The sequence below is a fragment of the Petaurus breviceps genome, unplaced genomic scaffold (genome assembly GCF_028583685.1).
Source record: "Petaurus breviceps papuanus isolate PSGF00001 unplaced genomic scaffold, PetGlider_PUasm1.0 115, whole genome shotgun sequence".
NCBI lineage: Eukaryota > Metazoa > Chordata > Mammalia > Diprotodontia > Petauridae > Petaurus > Petaurus breviceps.
This window is the reverse complement of record NW_027185612.1, coordinates 10,656,903-10,673,267: the sequence shown is the minus strand read 5'-3', so window position 1 is coordinate 10,673,267 and position 16,365 is coordinate 10,656,903. Positions and strand designations below refer to the sequence as shown.

Sequence of the window (16,365 nt, the reverse complement as noted above, 5' to 3'; positions counted from 1 at the left end):
CAAGTCCAACGGGGCATGGAAGATCTTTAAATCCCATAACCCTTACAGACACTTACTCTGTGACCCTGGGCAAGTCACTTAACTTCTGTTTGCCTTAACCAACTGGAGAAGGAAATGACAAACCACTTCAATCTCTTTGCCAAGAAAACCCCATAGACAGTATTGGTGTCTTATGGGTGTCCTATATGAAGGTTCAGGCACAACTGAACAGCTACAAACACAATACAAGAAGTCCATGATACAAAAAGTCCTATCCTAGAAGTATTAGGGAGTCAATGCAGTTTCTTGAATGGAGAAGGTAATGTGAAGCTCTTCACAAAAATCACTTTCGCAACTATGTGGAGTATGAATTAACAAAGAGTTAAGGCAAAGAGTACAATGAACAAGACTCTTGCAGTAGTCCAAAGCCGAGAGGGGATGGAATCGAAGCAGTTTAATGGCCATGTGAATAAAGAAAAGGGGGCATATATAAGAGATATTGTGGAGAAAGAAATGGCACTGACAGCTGGTTGAATATATGAGGTGAATGAGAGTGAGTAGAGAATGACCTTGAGGTTGGGAGTTTGGGTGACTGGGAGGATCGTGACAGAATAGAGAAGTTCTGAAGAGGAAAGGGTTTGGGTCTTTTTTTTTTTTTTTTTGAGTTCCATCCTGGGCATGTTGAGTTTGAAATGCCTACTAAATATTTGGGAGGTGAATGCAGGAAGTCCTTCCACTCCCTCCCTATAAGATTTCCAGGCATTGGCTTACATTTTTCAAAACCTTTATTAGAAGAGACCATAGTTTCTATATAGATTGGAATAAGTACATTTGGGGAGAGGGGGAGCATGAATTCTCATTTTACTGTGTGATTGTATTGCAAAATATGCAAACAAAAAAAAAGTCTGAGTAACAGGGCATTCGTTCCAAAAAGAATAACATTTCCTTTGGGGCCGGTGATGCAGGCATGTTTTGTACTTTGAAATGCTTTCCCTTAAAAGAACGGTTGTTTCCCTACTGAACAGATCGATGAGAGAAAAGTGGATTGCGCTTGTAGGCACAGTAGTCTTTGTTGATGGCAAAATGTTCCGAGGGCTTTTGTTTCCTTTTCAGTACATCTGATTATTTACTTCTAATAGTCAAGAAACCAGAAAAATTAAGATAGGAACAGCCGAGGGTCAAAATATTTGGTTTCTTTTTTTTTTTAATGCTTCAAACTGTTAAACATTTTGCACAAGTCAGAGCAGCCAAGTATCTTCAATGTCTCATGCCCAATAGATTTAGAAAAATGTGCCAATTAAAAGAAAAACGACTTCTGTGCAAACAGAAAATGGGAAAGAGGGGAAGCCCCATGAGGAGAATGGTCAAAGCTACCTAGAATATTAATTAAGATATATGATGACTGTTGTTTTCATCTGAGCAATCACTGGGCAGTAAACAGATTCCCAAACACCTGCCTAATCCCAGTACTCTCCTACAGGGCATAATGGCTGAGTTCATTTTTCCATTGTCTATGTAAATTCCTTAATACACATCTGAGGAATGGTCTTAGGGCCATCAGGATAATTAGTAGAAGCTGATATGGTGAATTAAGGAACAGTATGCACATTTCTTTTTTTTTTTTTAATCGACAAATGAATGGTTCCTTTGGAAAAGTGAGCAGACCCAAGGCCTGGCAATTTGTGAAGCTTGTAGACTGAGCCACGTGGGGGAAATCTTTCTCTTTGTGATGATTGACTTAAAGTCTTGAAATCTATGCCAAAGTTTTGCATAAAGGACACAGTAGTCTCTGCTATCTGCGAGATGTTTTGAACTACCTAGCTGACAGGGAGGTTGGGTCAGATAAGGGATTTTTACAGTAAACAAAATGCATCCTCATGATTTTATTTTTTGAGGGAAACATTTCCAGGGAGTCACTTACAAGGTAGTAGCTATTAGGCAGCTTGTAGTTCTCTTAAAAAGAAAAAAGAAAATGGAAGGTTTCCTGCAAAGCCTTTATCTGTAAAGATGCTATCTGGTGGCTCTTCTTGCCCCTTTGGGGTTTATTAGAAGAAATGCTGCTTGGCTGAAATGTTGCTGTTTGTCTCTGGCTCCTATGTCCTTTTATGTGAGATAATTGTTCCAAGCTATTATTTACCCCTTCTTTTATTTTGATTCAGACTTTCATATACATAAATATATACCTGTATATACACTTATGCAAATAGTTATAGTTGACAATGAAGCATAAGTTCTATTTTTTTAAAGTAGGGCCTTTTATGTGAATTTAGAGGTGAGTGAGGAATAATAATGATAATAATAAATAATGGCTAGCATATTATGTGTGTATATGTATGCACTGTGTGTACATATATTTGTATGTATATGCACACACATGTACATACATATATATTGCTTTAAGGTTTGCAGAATGTTTTATAAGTATTATCTAATTTTAATCTCACAGTAATCCTGGGAGATACTATTAGTATCCATATTTTACAAATGAAGAAACTCAGACAAAGGTTAAGATATTTGCCCAAGATCCTGCAGTTGGTAAATATCTGAGGTAGGATTTGAACTCAGGTCTTCTTGACTCTAAGACCAGTGCAACATCTATCTGCCTCTCTAATGTTGTTTTATATTGCATTATCAAGGGCAGCTATGTGGCACAGTGGATAGAGTGCTAGGTCTGGAGTCAGGAAGGCTGACCCCAGATACCTAATAGCTGTGTGACCCTGGGCAAGTCGTTTATCCTGTTTGCCTCAGTTTCCTCATTTTCCTCATCTGTAAAGTGAGTGGGAGAATAAACAGGAAACCACTGCAGTGTCTTTGACAATAATACCTCAAATGGAATCACACAGAGTTGAACACAACTGAAAAAATTGTCCAACAACAACGACGTTATATTATCAATCACCATAGACCAGTGATCAGGATATTAACCTATCAAGTACTCTCTAGAGAAAAAACATCACATTTTACAACCAGACATTCAGAGTTTTCTGTACTCTGGCCCCAACAATAGATTTTCATCTTGTCCAGTCAGTTTTTAATCTCTGATTGTGCCCCTGCATTAAAATACTCCAACCTTATTTCTGATGGGATAGTCTAGTAGAATTGTTACAATTAATTTAGAACCAAATGACCTGGATTCAAAGCCCAAATGTGCGACTTAATACCTGTGTGACCTTGGGCAAGTCAGCTGGTTCATCTGACCCAACTTTTGTCACCTATAAAACGAGGGGGTGAATCAGATGATCTGAAAGGTTCTTTCCAGTTCTAAATCTATGCTCTTCTGATCCTATGATCCTTCTTACCAACATCCAAATCTTACACAGCTTTCAAGACCCAGCTCAAATCCTGCCTTAGGGAATTCAGTGAGACCTTCCCTGACCACTTAAGCCCACATTAATCTCCCCTTTCTCTGAACTATTGTAGCCCTTATTATCTCTGCCACTCATTTAGCACTTAATCGTATACTGCCTTAAGTAATTAACTTCTTCATATGTGTATGTCTTGTCTATAGAATAAAATCCTAAAGGGAAAAGACCTCAGCCTGTATTCCTTTTGTAATTCTTTCCCTCTCCTACTCCTCTACCAGCTGAACCATCTTATCCCTCCTGTAGGTCCTTGTCTGATGCTTCTTGGATGAAGGTAGTGTGGAAAATTTAGCTGAATTTGATATACTTGAGTTAGCATCTGTGATTTTCATCATGGACCTTGGGTGAGGCGATATATGGCATTCAGACAGCTAAACGAGTTATAGGTTTTGCCTCTAATATGTCAATACTTCTTGCCCCTACTACACCTGCAACATCAGGTCTACCTTAATGGAGAAGAACTTTCCTGATGCCTGTATCTTTTCATTTTAGTCCTACATGGAAGATCATTTGAAGAATAAGAATCGACTGGAGAAAGAGTGGGAAGCCCTCTGTGCCTACCAAGCTGAGCCAAACACATCTCTGGTAGCCCAGAAGGCAGAGAACCTGCAGAAAAATCGTTCTCCCACCGTGCTGACATGTATGTATCATTTCACATGATTTACTGATGTTTTGCTTTTATGTAACTTTTATTAGTCCAGGACAGTGATGAGGCTAGGTGGTGTACTAGGCAATTAAGGGTCACAGCACGTGGAATGCTGGATCTAGAATCATGAAGATGTGAGTTTGAATCCTGCCTCAGTCACCAGCTGTGTTACACTGGCCAAGTCACTTAGCCTCTCTTTGCCTCAATTTTCTTATCTGTAAAAATGAAGATACTAGTAACTCCCTCCCAGGTTGTTGTGAGGATCAGAAGAGATAACATATGCAGAGCACTTTGCAGACCTTACAGTGCTATGTAAATGCTAGCTATTATTATTATAAATATCAATATATTCGCGTTATAAATGCTCTGGTTGGGGGCGGCCAGGTAGCACAGCGAGTAAGAGCACCGACTCTAGTGTCAGAATGACCTGGAGATCGAATCCCGGGCTCAGACACTTAGCACCCACCCAGAAACACCTGGTCGTGTAACCTTGAGCAAGTTATTTAACCCCAATTGCTTAGGGGCGGCCAGGTGGCTCAGCGAGTAAGAGCACCGGGCTCCAGTGTTGGGACGACCTGGAGATCGAATCCCGGGCTCAGACACTCAGCACCACACCCAGAAATAACTGGCTGTGTAACCTTGAGCAAGTTACTTAACCCTGATTGCTTAATTAAAAAAAAAATAAATGCTCTGGTTTCTTTTTGGTTTTCTGTGTTGGAAGTGAAAAAAGATAGATACCAGTTTTGGGGGGAAAGATAGGCAGACAGACAGAAAGAATTGTATGATTCCAATTGTGGCAGCATTCCCAAATTCGTCCAATGTAGTAGAACACTCATTTTGTGGACTTCTGTTTTATTTGTGAAATGTGTACTTCTGCTGCACAGAATCTGAATGCAGCATGTGAATCAATACACAATGCTGTTTCATGTGAAGAAGCAATAATCATGGTCATTCGGTAGCGGTGGCTCTGCTTCAGCTTGTGTAGGGCCAATCCTTTGCCCATCCAATATAAAAACACCAGCAGTTTGTAATTAGGGGACCATTCGCTAGATATTGAAGTCCAGTGAAGGAGTCCCCATAGTCTCTCTTGGAAACAGTAGTTGGTATTTTCTAGTACCTTAAATGCTGGCTGTCCTTACCTGTTAAGCTTGCAATGAATTGTAAGCCTGAAGGTGATCAGCATTTATGCCTCAAAAAATAAAAAGTTATCTCATTTTGTTTTAAAGGGGAATGATAGACTCTGTGAACTCGAATCCCAAATAGCACAGATGAGTGTAATACTATTTTTCTTACAGGATCAGTCCATTGACCATAGCATATACTGGTTCCTTCTCCCACCCCTCTACCCTCATAAGAAACTAGAAATAAATAACTCTTAAAATAAAATCTAGCAATGATGCAATGCACTTAATGTGTCTGAGCCCATTTTCTCTTCTGTAGAATGGGCATGATAATTGACATATTTCCCGACTTTAAAGTAAGCACCTAAATTAGGTATTTTTTATAACAACTATTAGGCACTATCGACAGTAGCCTCAGAAATGTTGCCTACAGAATGAAGACCCAATTTTACAGGCTGACTTTGTTAAGTTTTCCATAATTGTGATCTTACTTGTGAGGAGAGATAGCCTAATACGATGTCAAAAGCCTTGGTTTGGCATTCAGAGGACTTGAATTAAAATCTCACCTACATCAATCACTGTGAGCTGGACAATTCACAGCTTCCTTGGGCCTAGATTGCTCATCCACAATAGGTGGTCTCCAAAATCCCCTTCAAGCTCAAAATCTGCAATTCTATAATCCCAATTCCCATTTTACAGTAGTACCTGAAATAAAACAATCTTGTTATCAGGAAGAACCATTGAAGTTTTGTAAACTATAAACTATGATCTATCAGCATCCTTTGTTCTTTTGATTGAGATCACATAGAGAATGCAGACAGACAGACAGACTAGTCGATCAATCGCCAAGTATTTATTGAGCACCTATTTTGTATGAAACTCGGGCAGTGAGGAGGATAGAAAGAAGGATATAATCTTTGCACTCAAGAGCCTTACAGTCCAGGTAAAGGAAAGAAGCTCTAACCACACAAAAAGTCAAATTAAATGGAACCAGAGATAGGAATCTTAGGAAGAATACTCTACAACAGAGATGTCAGATATGCTGTCTACACCACAAGCAGCCCTCCATGATGCCAAGTGAAGCCAGAGCCAGATTGAAAAGGGAAATATTTAACAAAATAAAAATATAATAGGACATAGATGAATGTTATATGCGGTTTTCTAGATCAGTGTTTGAGTTTGAGATCATTGCTCGACAAGTTAGTGTACTAGGTCACTGGGAAAAGTAAGACTAGGTTCTGAGTCTACCAGAAGTTGTAAAGAGAACAGGATTCGGAAGGACGGGCTTACTATTTTTATCACATAAATGCAGATTAAGTTCTTTATAGATGAAATCATAGCCATGTTGGTCTACCACATGTCACCCATTCCAATCTCTACCTTCCTACAAATTTCCCCAAAAGCCTCATTGCCCAAGTCCACCTTGTATCCCTTGATGAAAGATATTGCAAAGAGCCTACCAGGTGAATGGAGCTGCTCAGACTCTTGGTGACTTAGCCAAATTCCTGTAGGGATAATTATATCCTCCCTTTCTTGAGTCCCCTCTACAGTTTGTCTGGATGTAATCATCTTTATTGTTCAGGATCAAAAAGGACGAGCTCTGTAATGAAGTTGTACAATGTTGGAGAGTTTTACCCTACAGGTGGTTATACTTCACTGAAAACTTGCATTGATTTTATTACAAATAAGAGGAAGGGTGTACTTAATACAAGTTATAATTGTAATTAGTACACGCCACCTTCTCAGTTTCCACGTTTTTTAGAAGTACTTCTACTGTGATTCCATTTTCCCAAGCTAGAAACTCGAAGTCACCTATGAGTCTCTTTTCTGTCTCCTATAGCCAATATTTCACTATTTTCTCTTTCTTTGAAAACTCTCAATTCCCCCTCCCCTGCCATTATCCATTAGTTGTAACTATTCTAGCCTAGAACTTCATTTTTTTTTGTTTTTCAGTCATTTCAATTATGTCCAACTCTTTGTGACCACATTTGGGATTTTCTTGACACAGATACTGGAGTAGTTTGCCATTTTCTTCTCCAGATCATTTTACAGAGGAGAAAACCAAGGCAAATAGGGATAGGTAACTTGCCCAGGGTCATACAGCTAGCAAGTGCCTAAAGCCAAATTTGAGTTCATGTCTTCCAGACTCTAGGTCCTGTGTTCTATCTACTGTGCCACCTACCTGCCCTAGGACCTCATTATCTCACACAGAGATAAACTGTATGAATGCCTCCTAACTAGTTTCTCTGACTGTAATTTCCTATTCAATACTATCAGACTAGTCTTCCTAAAATATTGCTTTCATCTTGTCATTCTACTGCTAAAGAACTGACCATGACTCCCTAGGGTTTGCTACATCAAATAAAGATATGACTCATCCTTTTAAAATCTTTAGTATACAATACACTGTGTATAACTTGCAAGGGGTAATGTTTTAAATAGTGTGTATACATATGTATATACATATACATACATATATGCATATGTGTATCTATTCTGAATCATCATTACCCAGTAGAATTTAGTATTGACATGGGTCTTCTAGATCTCATTGAAAGAGTTCTATTTACAAAAGCATTAAAGTATTTCATTGTAAGAGAGTTTCACCTAGAAAGAATTTCTATAGTATATACCTCCAATGTTAATGTTAAAGCCAAATTTAAGCTAGAAGTTCCTAACTTGGGGTTCATGAACTTGTTTTTAAAAATGATATTATGATAACTGAATTTCAACATAATTGGTTCTCTCTGTAATCATAGGTATTTTATTTTGTGCATTAAAAAACATTACTCTGAAAAGGGGCCCATAGACACAACCAATCTAAGGGGTCCCTGATCCAATGAAGGTGGAAAACCCCTTGGTTTAAACATTCTTATTGGAAGTCTTATAGTGTGTATTATATACAGCACACACAAAGTTGGGCCTGTGATGGAGAATTGACCCTGGGTTCTTGAAAACTGTGCTATTTATATCAGAAGCTCTCAGAGATTCTACCAGGCTGAAGAGGCTTCGGGTACATCCAAGCAGCAGATTGAATCTGCTTCCTGAGGACCAGCCTACCTAAGATTGAAAAGCCTCATCACCCAGTGTCCATTCAGTGATAAACTTTTGGATCATGGTTGTCCATGAATCAGTGAAAAATACAAAGTGGTTCTCAGTCCTGTGTAGCACCCAGATGCTTCTACGGTGATGGTGACAAAGGAGGAGGAAAGGAGGTATAAGGTGCTAAGAGTCACAAAATGTTTGGACCATGTATACATTTTAAATAAGCTGTCAGTTCTCTAATTGGATGGTTCATGTTCAGTGCCTCGTAATAGGACATGACTAGAGGAACAAAATTGCTTTGGTCTCAACATTCCCACTTTAAATGAAACCAGAAGAAAGTATTTGAAGGAAAGGATTTCTCAAAGGTTTTCCTAGAAGATACAAATAATGGAGTTGGGGAAGTTGGCTTTATCCCATCAACCCACAGGCCAAAGAAACATCATTTCATGAGATATTTCATTATCTCATATTGCTGTTTTAAAGATAACTATTTGGGGAAAAACATGAAAATTTTTTTTTCAATCTTACTCACCAAAATCTATTGTAGAAAATAAAAAGAGATTCTATGAAGAAATTAAGAAGATCCTCCAAATTAAATCAATACTTTAATACCTGCTGACTTCAAAGCAAAGGTGGGAATTGCTAGAAATAAATGAGAAAGTATAGGTCAGTAATTGATAAACTGAGCAGAAATCTCATGCCTCTATATCAGTATAGTTCCTTAGAGAAAAGAATCTGAATATTGTAAACATGGTAAATGCTAAATAAAGTCACCAGAAATTAAATGTATCACATTTTAATGGACAGGAAATAACTTTTCTTTTGCTTTTTGGAGGGGGGAAGGTAGGGCAATTGGGGTTAAGTAACTTGCCCAAGGTCACACGACTAGTTTTATTTTAAGTGTCTGAGGTCGGATTTGAACTTAGGTCCTCCTGACTACAGGTCTGGTGCTCTATTCACTGTGCCACCTAGCTTCCCCAAAATAACTCATTACTGATGGAGTAGTAAATAAGTGTCTTAGAATTTGAACTCAAGATTTCCTTTCTCCAGACCCTGTTCTCTCTCCCTGTAACATCTAGCTGTCTCTAAAAGCAAACACTTGACTTATTTGCTAGACAGAGAGATGTTGTGGCCAAAGGTGACACTAGTTTATAATATAAAGTCATTTGTAAAATCTAATGGAGAAGAATGATGGAAGATTAAGGATAGTGTTACTTAACAAAACAGAGATGTGATTCAGTGTCAAACCAGCTTAAAGAAAATTTCAGAAATATCTCAACTAAGCAAAGTTATACCAAAGACATTTAAGTATGAAAATGAAGGTGGACAATACAGAGAGAAAAAAATAACAAGATTAGCAAAGATTTTTATAATGAGCTTTTTTTTTTTACCATCAAGTCCCTCTTGGACTCTAGCTTTACAGATGGGCTTTTAAAGGAGCTAGAGATGGCACTAAGGAGAACTAAAGGAGAACAAAGATTGGGAAAGCAGCTGACTAGGACCAAGAATACAAAAAACAGAGCTAGGAAGGAAGCAATGCAATTAACAGTGCTGTGGAATAGATTCACCAAATATCTAAAGGGAGAAAAGAAAGCAAAAACATGTAGAGAAAAATAAACTTCAGACCTTCTTAATTACAGAAAAGGATGACCAAGAGAACATAATCAACTATTGACCTACATATCTACTTTCCCACCTTTATAAATTTCTATGAGCATAATATACATGTGTGTGAATATACATGTATGCATAAATATGTATATCATATGAAGAGTATCCTCAGGGTGTGAGTAGGGAATAAGCAGGTTTAGCAGACTACATCCTTATTCTCATGCAATTGACTGAAAAATGTAGAGAATACAACCTACCCACTGTGCTCAATTTTGATTGATTTCAAGAAAGCTCTTGATTCAGTAAAGCAAAAGGGCACCTTAAAGGCTCCATTCTAACAAGGTGTCTTCCATCCGTATATCAAATATGTTCACGATTCCTTGAAAGATAAAGCATCAGAGATAATCTTGTTGAAGGATCCTATGATCATTAGTATCAAGTGAGGCAAGAAATAGAGATATATGTCCACTGACAGTCTTCGCAATTGTCATGGAGAAAATCTAGTATAGTTTAAATTCAACAGAGATTTCCCATACAGAGTAAGCTCCTTCAAGTGTTTTTGTTGGCAAATGGCATGTTATTTACTGTATCAAGCCCCAGAACAATGCAGACCCTCTTCTAGAACTACAGTGATTCAGAACCTAACAATGTACACAGGAAAGAAATGTGAACGAAGAAGTCAGTCAACAAACATTTATTAAGTGCCAACTATGTTCCAGGCACTGTACTAAGCTCTGGGGCTGTGAAGAAAGGCAAAAGATTGCCCCCTGCTTTCAAGGAGTTCACAGTCTAATGAGGAAGGCAACTTGAAAACAAGAAAGGTGCATGTCAAGTATGAGTAAGCTACAAATAGGAACCAGAATAGTGGATGATGTCAATGTATGATGGAAAACCAAGACTGATTGGTTTTGAAATGAGAGCAATAACCAGTGGGCAGGCTCTTTGTTCCTCTGGTATCCTTGAAGTGTCAGGAGAAAAATGAGAAGATTCCTAGGACATAAGGTGGATCCCCTGTGGTAAACTTGTGGGAATACATAGAGAAGAGTCCCACAGTATAGGCAGGCATTGGTTAGCTGAGAGCCACATCATTAGAGGAAATATTGACTTCAATGACACCACAGATCCATTTGAATATGTGAGTTAAATATTGCATCATTTATGAACAATATTTCTATTTTACATAAGAGAAGGTGAATTATTTTCCTTTTTTTTTTAAGCAATTGGGGTTAAGTAACTTGCTCAAGGTTACACGGCCAGTTATTTCTGGGTGTAGTGCTGAGTGTCTGAGCCCGGGATTCGATCTCCAGGTCATTCCAACACTGGAACCAGTGCTCTTACTCGCTGAGCCACCTGGCCGCCCCTAAGCAATTGGGGTTAAGTAACTTGCTCAAGGTTACACGGCCAGGTGTTTCTGGGTGGGTGCTAAGTGTCTGAGCCCGGGATTCGATCTCCAGGTCGTCCCAACACTGGAACCGGTGCTCTTACTCACTGAGCCACCTGGCCGCCCCAATTATTTTCCTTCTTAGGTCACAGGGTCTGTTACATGGACTCATAGAATAAATAGATTAAAGAAAAGAGAAAATTTTTAAAACTTGGTCATTTTGGTTTTTAAGACAAATATAAAATGGTACACATATCTCCCAAGCAGTTCATGTAAAACTCTAATAAATATAGCTAATAGGGTTGATACCCAATAGAAATATGAAGAGAGTGAGAGATCACCTCATTACCTTTGATGAGTTCAAGTCACCTGACCCAGTTGAAGTACTTCCTATGATACTGAAAGAAATGACTGATGTGATGATTGAGTCTTTGTTAGTGGTCATTAAAGTATCATGGAGGATGAAAGCGCTAGTCACAGATTGGAAAAGGGGCAAATGACTTATTTGTTTCTGGAAGAGAATGGAGAATAGAGCCTATAGACCAGTAAGTTTGACTTTGATTTGAAATTCATCCATGACTTCTAGAATATAAAGTGATATTTGATGACACCTAGAAAAGTAAGCAGTAGACCCAAAGAGCGAACCTGAGTTTGACAAGAATAGATCATGCCATCCTAGGTGTGTCCCCTTTCTTGACAAGGTCACTTAAATTAGAAGAGTAGGGAAATGAAGTAGATAGATTTTATCTAGATTTTTAGCAAAGCATTTGATCAATTACTCATACTTGACTAGATGGCAATCTAATTTATAAGATTCAGAACTGGTTAAATGACTGTACCTGAAGAATAGTCATTAATGATTGGTGTCAACTTGGAAGTCTTCAATGTGTTTAGAGGGAAATTTTTTTTCATTAACAAAATAAGTTATTATCAAAATGAGCTACAGTGGTAAGAAAGAGAAACCCAAGGATGAAATTCAGATTTGGACTTCTCTCCCCAAAGAGTTAGTTTCAGAAAGGGTTTTATACACAAAAAAAGGGAACAAAATACTATCAGTTAAGTCAATTTACAGCTTGCAGAAGGACCAGGAACAATCCACCTTCAAAGGAAAGGAATATCAAAGAGGGTGCAACTATATTTACTGAAACTATTTCATATTCTTTTTATGAGCAAGGTCTTAACGTAGTTAGACAAAGAGCCTCTTAGCATTTTGACTTCTTAAGGCCACCTGCTGCCTCCCCCAAGGTAATACTGACTGTCCAATTAAGAATTAGACCTTTTTATATATTTATCAAAATGAACACCTCAGGAATTTGTCCTTGACTTGGCACTGTTTGACATTTTTATCTGGGACTTGGATCAAGGCATAGATGGTACAGTTATCAGATATGTAGATGACACAGAGATAAGGGTAACTAATACATTGGAACCAGGATTCAACAGGATCTCTCTCAAAGGGATGGAATATTAGGCTGAATCTAACAAGAGGAAATTGTATAGTGATAAATGTAAAAACCTCACAAAGGTTCAAAAAGTCAATTTCCTGAATCTAAAATGGTGAAGACAGTGCTAGGCAGAAGCTCACAGGAGAAATAGCTGTGTGTTTTAATGAACTGTGACATCAGCATGAATCAACAAGACCTGAAAGGAGTGTAATGTAAGCAGGGAGGAGGAAAAGAAGAAGAAAATGGGAAATGCTAGCTGTTTTCAGCTGTTAGAAAGAATATCATGTGTTCTACCTAGCCCAAGAAGCTAGAATTAGGATAAGTAGGTAGAAGTTGCTATAAATAGAACATAAGTTTAATGTCAGGAAAAACTTCCTAATAACTAGAGCTATCTTCAAGTGGAATGGGCTGCCATGAGAAGTATCCCTCAGCTGAAGTCTTAAACAAAGCCAGGATGGGCACTTTTCAAGTATATTTTACGGGGGATCTCTTTTCAGATATATTTTGGACTAGATGACCTCTGAGATGTTTGAGAACCCTGAAATCTTGTGATTCTATGATCACAGATTTAGAACTGATTCAGTTCAGTTGTTTTTCAGTCATGTCCAACTCTTCATGACTCCATTTGGGGCTTTCTTCACAAAGATACTGATGTAATTTGCCATTCTCTTCTCCAGCTAATTTTTATAACTAAGGAAACTGAGGCAGACAGGATTAAGTGACCTGCCCAGGGTCACATAAGTAGTACGTATCTCATGCTGGACTTGAACTCACCCAGATGAATCTTCCTGACTTCAGGCCCTGTACTCCAACCACAGGGCCACCTAGCTACCCCTTTTCTGGCTAAAAGGTCCTTTCAACACTTTCCTCCCTATACCATGATACTTCCTTACATCATTTCTAAGACTCCTATTGCCTTTTTACAACCAGAGGTAGAAATAAAGATTCTACCTCTTAGACACCTGACCTATTAAGTTGAGAGTCAAAGTTGGTCCAGGGCTCAAAGCTTTACTAATCTTGTCATATCTATTTAGTAGGTTAAACTAGAAAGAATTTTTCTACTCCCTTTTGAGTCTCAATATGAATTAGAATTTCATTACAGAATAGATGAAAATTTTAGAAAAGAGAATCTAGGGCTTTAATTAACACATATAATATAAACACATGTACATATATCATAATAACTAGTATTTATAGAGTACTTTAATTGCAGAGTTTGTTCCATAAGCGATCTCATTTGATCCTCCCAGCAGTCCTTTGAAATACATAGTATCACTATCCCCATTTTACAGAGGAGAATACCAAAACTTACGAGGGGTTAAGTGATTGCCAGTGATTACATGACAAGTAAGCATCAGAGGTGAAATTTGTGAATATATGTGTGTATATGCATTTGCATGAGAGACACAATTAACATACATTTATTGAGTATACTATGTGTTGTTTACATGTAATTGTTGTTTACATGTAAAATTAAATGGAAAAAAAAACCATGAGTGTGCTGTGAGCCAGGTACTGTGGTGTGTTGGGAATACAAAGGAAGGCAAAATGAGTTCCTGCCCTCAGGAAGCTTACATGCAAAATGGAAGACAAAATGTAAACTACATATAAGATATATACAGAGCAAATGGAAGTCAGTTTGAGAGAGGACACTAACAGCTAAGGAAACTGGGAAAGGACTCCTGTAGAAGGTGGGATTTAAAATGATTCTTGAAGGAAGTTGGGGAGCCTAAAAGGGGGAGAAAAGAGGGAAAAGCATTTCAGGCAGAGGGCATGGCCAGGGAAAGGGACAGAATCAGGGGATGATGTGTCACAATCATGGAATTATCAATGGTCCAGTCTAGCAGGATCATGGAGCATAGAGGGAAGGAAAGCATAGGAAGACTAAAAAGGTAGGTAGGGGCCAGGTTTTTGATGACAAGTGATAGTGTAGTAGATAGAGGATCAAGCTCAGAACAAGTTCCTCTTATAACACATACTGTTAGTCCTCTAAGCAGAGAAGATGACTATGTGCCCAGGGAATGGAAGTTTCCTTGCTGGATATTCCCTATACCAGTGAAAGCAAAGGTTCAGTCTCTATCTCTACATATATTTGTATACTAAATGCCTCCTTATGTTTGTTGTTGTTCAGTCATGTCCTACTTATCATGACCCCATTTGGGGTTTTCTTGGCAAAGATACCAGATTGGTTTGCTGTTTCCTTCTCCAGTACCTCCTTATGCTGAAGATCATGAGCAAAATTCAGCAGACAATACAATGAAGTTCTTTGAACCTCATAACCTACTCAGTAGGTCCTACTGCTTTTGAATTCAAAGTTTTAAAACTCAGCAAGAATTTGGGGGAAGAAGCATGACTCAGTAGAAAAAGCTGTGACCTTGGAGGCATGGGACTTGAGTTCTAACCCCCAGTTCTGCCATTTAATACTTTAGAACCTTGGTCAATCAATCAGCATGCATTTATTAAGGACCTACTATATACCTTGTGCTTGTGCTCTGCTGAGTTCTTGTATAAATATAAAGAATGAAACAATCCCTACCCTCATGGAGCTTACAGTCCAACAGCAAACTAATCAGATTCTCTATGCCCCTGTTTCCTTATCTGTTAAATAATATAACTGTACCAGATGATCTCTAGGCACCTTTTTATGTCCAAAACTCTGATCCTAATTAGTGACTACTGTTGGCAGAATACTTTGTAAGGTGCTTAGAGAAGATAAAAAGGTTAGCTATGACACCATCCCTGACTTCATTAAAATTTATGGATTAGTAGGGAAATATATCATGGGCCCAAATAACTACATTCTTCACTATTTCAATGAACTATAATTTCTTTGATATGGTTGTTCCATTCAGAGAATTCTTTCTTTTTTTAAAATCTACGCCTTAGTAGATTATCTTCATAAATTTCCGTGCCTAAAATTCATCTCTCAGATGTCAAACTTCTTTTGAAAAGCCTCAGAACTTAGTTAAATTTGGCCTTGGGTAACAACAACAATCATTGTCATAAATTTATATATTGCTTTAAACACTTTTAAAATCACAACAGCCCTTTGAAACAGATAGTGAATTTTACAGATGAAGAACTATAGGCTCAGGGGTGGCTAGGTGATGCAGTGCAGAGAGTACCTGCCCTGGAATCAGGAGAACCTGAGTTCAAATCTGGCCTCAGACACTTAACACAAAACCTAGCCGTGTGACCTTGGGCAAGTCACTTAACCCCAACTGCCCTTCAAAAAGCAAAAAAACAACACACAGAAATATAGGCTCAGAGAGAAAAAAATTACTTCTCTAGAGTCCAATGGAACCTTGTCCAGTTCAACCAAAACCACCTTTAATGACCAACAATCTCTGAATTGTTAAATCCAGTGGACTTTTTCTCAGTCCACATCCCATTGACCTCTCTTTAGCTTTTTATATTATCCAGCTGCCCTCTCTTCCTAGATTCTCTTCTCTCAGACTTTGTGACTGCTGCTCTCTCTTGCTCCCTATCTAACTACTCTTTCTAAATCCTCTTTGCTGTATATTTATCTATCTCCCATCCACTAAATATGGGCATTCCCTGAGGCTCTGTCCTGGATACTCTTATATCTCTGTGCTCTCAGTGATCTCATCTGCTCCCATATATTCAATTCTCATCTCTATGCAAATAACTCACAAATCTATATATCCAACTTTAAGCTCTCTCTTTCTCTCTCTCTCTCTCTCTCTCTCTCTCTCTCTCCTCTCCTTTCCTCCCTCCTCCCCTTTTCCCTCTTCCCCCTCCCCGTCCCTTCCTC

General features: G+C 38.3%; 1 protein-coding gene across 1 annotated transcript in view; it reads left to right on the top strand.

Moving 5' to 3' along the window:
- LOC138158691 (receptor-type tyrosine-protein phosphatase N2-like) overlaps positions 1-16,365 on the top strand; it is a 187,965-nt gene that overhangs the window by 77,281 nt on the left and 94,319 nt on the right. Inside the window, exon 4 of the mRNA XM_069084825.1 lies at positions 3,834-3,981. Within this exon, the coding sequence (XP_068940926.1) occupies positions 3,834-3,981 (148 nt within the window). The remainder of the gene's footprint in view (positions 1-3,833; positions 3,982-16,365) is intronic.